This window comes from Plectropomus leopardus, chromosome 3 (genome assembly GCF_008729295.1).
Source record: "Plectropomus leopardus isolate mb chromosome 3, YSFRI_Pleo_2.0, whole genome shotgun sequence".
Classification (NCBI taxonomy): Eukaryota; Metazoa; Chordata; class Actinopteri; order Perciformes; family Serranidae; genus Plectropomus; species Plectropomus leopardus.
In genome coordinates this window covers 31,228,889-31,237,628 of record NC_056465.1, presented here as the reverse complement: position 1 = coordinate 31,237,628, position 8,740 = coordinate 31,228,889, and the positions used below count along the sequence as shown (strand labels likewise).

The 8,740-nt window shown below is 39.4% G+C and overlaps 1 protein-coding gene across 1 annotated transcript in view; it reads right to left on the bottom strand.

Moving 5' to 3' along the window:
* dhcr24 (24-dehydrocholesterol reductase) overlaps positions 1-8,533 on the bottom strand; it is a 48,995-nt gene extending 40,462 nt beyond the window's left edge. Inside the window, exons 1-6 of the mRNA XM_042484104.1 lie at positions 8,218-8,533; positions 5,498-5,653; positions 2,532-2,637; positions 1,928-2,046; positions 345-608; positions 121-264 (exon numbers count right to left, since the gene is read on the bottom strand). Of these exons, the coding sequence (XP_042340038.1) occupies positions 121-264; positions 345-608; positions 1,928-2,046; positions 2,532-2,637; positions 5,498-5,653; positions 8,218-8,448 (1,020 nt within the window). The 5' untranslated portion in view covers positions 8,449-8,533. The remainder of the gene's footprint in view (positions 1-120; positions 265-344; positions 609-1,927; positions 2,047-2,531; positions 2,638-5,497; positions 5,654-8,217) is intronic.
* Positions 8,534-8,740: the final 207 nt, after the last annotated feature.

Here is an 8,740-nt window from a genome sequence, read left to right as displayed (position 1 = left end):
GTTGAGGTGACCCTAAAGCTCATGGAAACACCCTCTGTGTGTGTGTGTGTGTGTGTGTGTGTGTGTGTGTGTGTGTGTGTGTGTGTGTGTGTGTGTGTGTTGGTGTGATTTTGCGAGTACCTGAAGCTCCCAGAAGATGCTGCGTGTGTGTCTGTGATAGTACTGTCTCAGAGGGATGTATTCAACTCCAGTGTGATCACCTTTCAGATAACCCTCCACATGTTTAAAGAACCAGGGTTTGAAGTGCAGCCCGATTCTGTTAATCTGATGTCAGAGAGGAAACACGGGGGTTAAATGTGACAAAACGTGAAAACAAGTCAAACGTACCCTCACAGTCACCTCACCTTATCAGGCTCAGCGTGGTCGGTCATTGTTCCCGTCATGATGACGGCGCTGTCCCGGGTGTACTGGAGACCCTCTACAAACGTGTTCTGCTTGTTCTCGGATGCTTCAGTAAAGCGTTTGCAGATGTTCTCCAGCCCTCTGACCGGCTCATAGCGCAGCTTCACCCAGGGTTTAGCTGGGACTATTTTAATCTCAGCTGCAACCAAGAACCCCAGAGTTCCACAGGACCATGGGACGGCGTGGAAAAGGTCCGAGTTCTCCTCCTGGGTACAAACAAAACTGTCTTTTTGAAAAAAAAACAAAAAACTGTACACATATGTCAATTGCACATTTGCAGAGATAAATGAGTTCTTAGCCTTCTGGGTTTGTAATGTTTGTCTTGTATGTTGACTTTGCCAACTAAACAATTAGCGAACCTTACAGGGACAACTCTTTTCGCTTTACTTAGTGTGACAGATACACAACATGTTAGTGCATCTCTGCAGACTGTATCACAAACCCGTCCCAGCTGACATCAGGGGTACTGTCTCCTGCTAAAAAATACCTGGAGGTGCAGCTCGGCAACAAGCCAGACTGGAGGACCCATATAGAGTCTCTGTACAAAAAAGGTCAAAGCAAACTGTAATTTTTAAGAAGGCTTTTTTTTCATTTTAACCTTTATTAAATAGGTCAGATCAGTAGTGTGAAAGGGGGAGAGAGAGTGGGGATGACAGCCTTGAGCAGGAATTGAACCTGAAGCTGCTGCAGCAAAGACACTGCCTGTATTCATGGGGCGCCTGCTTTATCCACTCAGCCACTGACGCCTCAGAAAGTAGAGAATTTTTAACATCTGCAGACCCCTGCTGTGCACCGTCTACCAGTCTGTTGTGGCCAGTGCTTTGTTTTTTCGTGTGGTGTGCTGCGGAGAGGGTGCTTGCACAGCTGACAAGAACAGAGGCAAACTGATTATAAGACGAGCTCTATTGTTAGATCTGAACTGGATTTTTTTCAGCAGGTGGAGAGCAACTCCATCAACCCCGTCCACACCCGGCAGGTGTTTCAGCAGAGCACCTTCAAGCAAAGGTTGATCCCACAAAGATGCAGGACTGAAGGCTGCAGAAATACTTTCCTGACAGACTTTTAAATGCTCTTAAATAACCAATGTTTTTAGGTACTGCACTTTGGCAACCCGAATTTTTGATGTACTACATAGTATCAATTATTATTGGATATTTTATAAAAATATTATTTTTTTAGTATTTACACAGCATAGTATAGCAATCTATTTTTAAGACCTTTTTTCCCTGTGTAGAATTACAGAGACAATGTTTCTTGTATATACCTTGAAGAAATTTGGTATGTTCTGTTGCTAAACTGGCATTTTCAGGAGCCTTGGGTGAATTTGGAAATTTAAATTTTTGGTGCTTTTTTTGTCACAACAGACTGACATTTATGAATAAAAACACAATTTGTGATGGTTTCTGTTGCAGAGGCAGAGAAGCCCATGGTGATGTTACCATGGTGATCCCTATTTAAACGTGATCCAACTCTATGATACTGGATAAATCTGAGACCTGGACTCTGACACACACTCGATACTCACCTCAGTGCAGCGAACCAAGCTGCCATCAGCTAGAACCAGCTCATAGGCGACGCAGATGTGCTGAAACAGCCCGTAAATGTGAGAGGACGACTCAATGCCTGTACCCATCACCAAACCACCTGAGGGAGGAGAGAGAGTGAAAGATTAGTGATTCAGTATCTGCCCAGGTGAGACCAAGAGCGGGCGAACACACCAGCAGAACGCGGCGTTTGCCTGCTGGGAGTGAGTGTGTACAGTGTGTGCCTACTTTGACATCAGGATAAATGAATGTACCGCGGCCTGATGGGAAAACATTAGATTGTTGATGCGCAGTTTATGGCATCAGGAAATCCATTACGAAACCTGATCCAGGGGTGCTTCCAACACTGCAGCCATTTCCTCCCAGTTTCATCTTTTGAGCTACAACATCAATCCTCTAACGTAATTAGAGAAGTCGCTGGTGCTCTAAACAGGATGCAGTGACTGATGGGGGAGATGGAGGACCTGCCTCACTGAGCAATGAGCTGTGGAAATCATCTCTCTATTTCTAGAAACTCGAGAGCCGCAGATGATGACTGTGTGATGATTCCCCAGAAAATAATCCACAGTAATACAGAAAACATACCCACAGTGAGGTCATCGAGCTCGGGCAGCACCGGCAGCGTCCAGCCAATAGAGGTGAGGAGGGCGGTCACCTGACCCATGTTGGCCAGCGGCTCAACTCTCACCACCTAAAAAAACAAAGATTATTGTGAGATTTGCCATCAGGCTGACAAGACAAGCCATTTTAATGAGTAGCACTTTAACTGAAAATTGATTAATGATTCGTTAGGGGTTCAAGCCTTCTTCTGAAATGATTTTGTAAATTCTGGCGAGATGGTACGTTTTAGACACATTAGTTTGTCACCAGTGATTGGGTGTTGTGTGCTGCTCACTGGATATGACTCCAATCAGCTAGATGGTGGCAATGTAATTAAATTAATAAAAAAGGCATCCTCCTCCTTTACCATGAGTCAAAATTGCACAAAACCTCAAAGACATCCATCTGTCAACTCTACAAATGTGCCCCACTCAAGTCCACCTGACAAGATTTTTTCATTTTGAACATATTTTTTATATCCTCCTAATAATAGGTCCAATTGCTACCAAATTTTCTGTGGATCATTATTTGACCGAGCCTATAAAATTTACTAAAAGTGAATATCTTATTGCATTTTGAAGATACTGACCTTCAAAAGGGGCATGGTACCTGAAACATACCCTGAAAGTTTCTTTCAAAGTGACCACTAAAGGAAGCTATACATAAGAAAAACAAATGAATAAATAAAATAGGGCGTGGCGAAATACAAATCAGACTGTAAATTGGAAAACTATTGTCCAGTCATTACAAAACTCAATGGAAATGTTCCATAACAACGTTGAACCACTTGTATAAAATTATTTTTAATTGCACAATAGGAGGCACCACCTGTTCCAAACATTTGTATTGCTGTTGCACAAAATTTGCAAAACTCAGTGTTTTTTTTAAATCAAGCTATTGATGATAGTCCTCAAAGGGTTTTTGAAATTGACCAATAGGGACTGACAACAAAAACCTGTTAGTTACCTTTGAAGCAGTTTTAGTAAACTGTCAAAGGTTTTGATCCTTTTGGCTTTTACTTTCTAACAGTTTTAGTTGGCTTTAACCCCAGAATTGCCATTTGTGGTTATTTTATTTGGTCACTGAGCCATCATTTCTAATGGTTACCAGTATCACCAGTGTAATGCTGAGATCTGGGAACACAGCGTTGCTGTCCAACAGAAGTCCAATGTGGAAAGAAACAGGCAAATGATCTCACAGGTTTGTTTGTTTTTTTAAAAAGTATTTTTTTGGCATTTGAGCCTTTCTTAGACAGGACAGATCAATAGCATTAAAGGGGGAGAGAGTGGAGATGACATGCAGCAAAGAGCCTTGAGCAGGAATTGAACCTGAGGCTGCTGCAGCAAAGACACTGCCTATATTCATGGGGCACCTGCTTTATCCACTCAACCACTGATGCCTCAGAAAGCAGAGGACTTTTAACATCTCCAGGCATTTGAGCCTTTTATTAAAAAGGACAGTTCAACAGTGTGAATGGGGGAGAGAGAGTGGGAACAACCTGCAGCAAAGGGCCTTGAGCGGGAGTTGAACCTGAGGCTGCTGTGGCAAGGACACTGCCTTTACTCAAAGGGCCCCTGCTTAATCCACTCAGCCACCCAATGCCCTGACTACACAGGGTTTAAACAAACCCCCTGGTTAGCCTAATTTATTAGGAAGAAAAAGCTCATAAACTGTAAAAATCATCATGCAAAGTGTCAAATAAAGTGGTTTAAAGACTGACTGCTGGCTGCTTTACAACCTGTCTGATTGTCTCGTCCTTGTCTTTATTGCCCTGCTAAAGTGATGTCCCTTTTTACAATTTCAGCAGTTACTTTATACAATGTTATCATGAGCAAAGTAAATGACAAAACCATAAAAATGGTCAGGGTCTACGGCCATGCTTGTAACTTTCCCTCAGAAGCTCATCAACAGTTTTGCAGTGGCTGGGTGCAACATCTGCAGATTTGTAACTTTTAAAGTCACACACAATGCATGCACTCAGTGTCCTGGTATGCAAGTGCAGCAGTGCGTTAGTGTCTGTAATGCAGCCTTGTCATAAACATCTTTGTTGTGTAAAGTCACGGGTGGATTATGACACAATATACCCCTGTCTATGGCACAGACAGGCAGAAGGCCCACCACTGCTCCTCCAGGGGACTATGACACACACTTAGTGGTTATTTAGCATTTTTTGTTGTTTTGTGTCTCTTTGAGGTCATTTTGAGTCACACAATAAAGCTTTTAAATTTGCCACCTCCTCTTCGTGGAATAATTCACAGAAGGACTTGAAATTGTCTGAGCTGATCACTTTGAGGGAATTTAAGTCAAGATTGAGAAAATAGTACTTTTGGTCAATGTCACTGCTACTCAATTTCTTACTGAAATGAAAAATTGCACACATTAATATACAATATATGACTGTTCTGTGTTGCATTTTATCTGGATAGTTGTATTTGTTTGTATTTATTGTTGTAACTTTGTTTTATGCTGCTCTCTTGGTCAGGCTGCTCTTGGAAAAGAGATTTTACATCTCAATGTGTCTTTTCACCTGGTTAAATTAAGGCTATATTTTGGTCATTTTATGTCTCTCCGTGGTTGCTTTTACCCTTTTTGCAGTTATTTTGTGTCTCTGTGGTCATTTTGAGCCTCTTCCTGGTTAAAATGATTTAATTAATTTGTGTGATAATAACATTTTGGGCCCTGGGGCCCAGCAGACCCATTCGGTAATACATCCATGTTTATTATGATTAGTTTGTCCAGTTGCTGTTGCTTGGCTATGCAATTTGATTTCTTCCAGCAGGGTCACTTTTCTTGTTTTTTTTCCGTCCTCCATCAGATTATTTGACTGATATTGTATTTTAGACAAACGAAAAGAGAGGTAAGCAGATATCCACCACAGAAGGCACATGTCCCCAAAATTAAACACATCCTCTTCACCTTCCCTGTAACCAGTGTCTGTTGTCTCGTCCTACCTGCCTCTTTGTGTCCACCTCCAGAATGTCCATCATGTTGATCATAATGTTCTTGTGTGTTTTCTTGTATTTCCCGACTCTGAGAGACACAGTGAGCCAACCGGGTCGACCCGTACACATGTAGGTCTTACTGCCGTCCTTCTTCCACTCACGCACCTGAAATAGGTCACATGATACAGAGAAGAAGACATTATCTTTTCAGGGACAGAGGATGCACAGCACACATGACTGTTTACCCACTCAGCCATCTTTGAGATTGAGGTATAAAAGACTGAGGATATTCTTTGAGGTGAAAACCTTTGGCAGCTCACTGCACTTGTCAAGGTATATTTTGTGAATGTTAATCTTCACAATTAATTCACCCGACTGTGGAGAGCCGGTCTCTATTTCATGTCAAATTCCTCGCTCCTCCCGACCAAATCCTTTTAGGAATCAAGCTGTCTTGTCTGCTCTCGCCCAAAAATGTTCACAGTGCTCTCTCGTTCTTATTTCGCCAGCAACCGTTGTCTTAATTCAAGCTCGCAGAATCAGTGACTTCTTTTAAATCACTTGTTAAAACTCACGTTTTTAGACTTGCTTTTATGTCATGTCACTTTAATTTATTTGCTTTTCTCTATTCATTTTGCTGCTCTTACTCTATTTATCTGAACCTTATCCTTCTTATGTGCTGTTCTTACCATCTTTTCATGTTATAATTTATTTACTTGTTCATCTGGGTCTATGTTATCTTTGTTTTATCTCCACAGATATGTCAGATTCTTACATGATTTTTATTGTCTTTTATAGCTTTATTCCTATATTTTCTATTTAAAAAATGGATCAGTTCTGCCTGTGTTATTATTTTTGTTTACTTTATTATTGTTGACCTTCTGTATACGCATTTTGCTCTTGCCTTTTTGTTTGAATTTCAGAAATTCCTCTGTTTGGCATGTTTGTTGATATTTTTATAATTTCCTGAGTTTCTGCATTTGCTTAATTTGTCAAAGCACTTTTTAAACAACAGTTTTTAAAAGTGCTATATAAATAAAATTATTATTGTTCATATTATTTTCATTAAGTATACAGCACCGAGACAAAGTTGTACAGAACACGAGAAAATGGAAAACAAAAGTTTCCATATTAGCTCATGATATTCACCCCATTTCTGAGCTGATTAAGTTCACACAACTAACAAACATGTATTTGACTTGATTTCTGCAGTGTATGAATGAACACTGTGTTATGTTATGTTATGTTATGTTGGTTTGATTAATAAGTTCTAAATATGCCACAACAGGTTTTTTTTTCAAATGAATTACAGTCAACATGAACTTTAAACAGATTATCATCGAATGCTACACATTAAAAACACATTTTAACAGAATGACCCTCACATATTGAAATTATAAGACCTATAACAATGATGTTATAATTTTCATAGAAGCCAGGTCTGTAACTTTTTAGTGAGGAAGCTATCGGGGCTTTATATTGGTGGTTAATTAATATAATGTTTTTTGATAATTTATTACAAGCCTGTTAATACAAAATATTTGCAACTGTGTGCATGCCAACATCCAGCTACATAAAAAACAGGTAAATAATTAAGTATGTCAAGCACTTAGTAAAAACTGATTAATGATTGACTGATAAGACAACAGAGATAAAGCAACAGCACCAACATTTAAATTCTTACACCCGTAACTGAAAATAAACTATTACTTTTCCATCAGAAACACACAAAGCCACTGTGAGTTTTTCACTACCCATGATTCCTTACAAAACACATGTAATATACAGCATTCTTTACATGCCAATAATACTCTAAACTTCCATCAACAACATATCTGTCAACACGGTTTAACTATTAAACTCACCACTTGACACTTTACCTTTTAGATACCTGAGCTTATCGTTTTGAGAGTTTATACCTATGTAACTACATAAATTTATACTTATCATTATTATTATGCATATAAATTCATGTTTATATCAAGTCTACTCACTAGCAATCACTGTGTAATTAGTATTAATGTATTTTTTATTTTATTTTAATTATTTATCTGTTTTTATTTGCACTATTTTATGTTTAGTTTCTTGTTTTGCTTTTATTTACATGATCTATTTTTTTCTTTTCTTCTTTATTTATTTTTACACACATTTATAGTCAGTGATGCATGGTGATAATTAACTTAAGTACTGTACCTATTAAGTATAATTTTGAGGGACTTGTACTATTTTCAAGTATATTCATTTTATGGTACTTAATATTATACTTTTTACTCAACTACAATAACTTGCCACTCATAGTTACATTTTAAACATAAAACGCAAGATACGCTTATATGATATGCTGTAGTATATAAAATTGGCTACACATTGACAACATAATGTGCTTAAATGTATTTGCTAGTGACAAAAAACAGAGTAATATATTCTTTGCTGACCCTTTGAAATGAGCCATTCTACATTTAGAGTACTTTTACTTTGATACTTTAAGTAGGCTACATTATACAGATAATACTTATGTACTTTGACTTCTTACATCGGCCTATATTAAATAAAAAAAAATGAACTATAGACTACTGGACGTCAATATTGATGTGAATATCACTTTAATATAACTTATTGTTTTAGCATACTAAATGAGAACAGGCATCAAACCACACACACACACACACACACACACACACACACGCACATCTGTGCACAAGCACGCCGTCAGATGGTGATGGCATGCTCACCTGTCGCTGGATGTCTCGCACGCGCTGGTCGTGCAGTTTGGGCGCAGAGCACATCTTGAAAATGAGCCACGCGCGAACATAATAATACACATCGAAAATAACGGAAAGCGGCAGCAGGAACAAACACACAAATATCCACCTCTGGTGCACGATCACGTAATCTAGACCTTTGACTTTGATCCACAGCAGGAACAACATCACCACTCCGCCTAAATACAGCAGCGGATCCATCGTTTTTCTGATCAGATCCAAATGTGCACGAGCTCCAAACTGTCAAACACACGTTTTAATAAAACTATCACTGACTGCTGGGATATTCCTGCGAGGAAACTCCAAACAGTGACTCCTGATCACCTCTTCACTGCGATAGGTGAGCAGGTCTAGGTGGTCTGTCAGCCCTGCCCCTGCTCCACACTGATTGGTTGATACTGACAACTGGGTGGGACCGAACGCCAAAGTTTCACGCTCATTGGCCAAATAAATGACGTAGCGAATTCTACAGCAGTAGCCTTTCTGAGGTTTA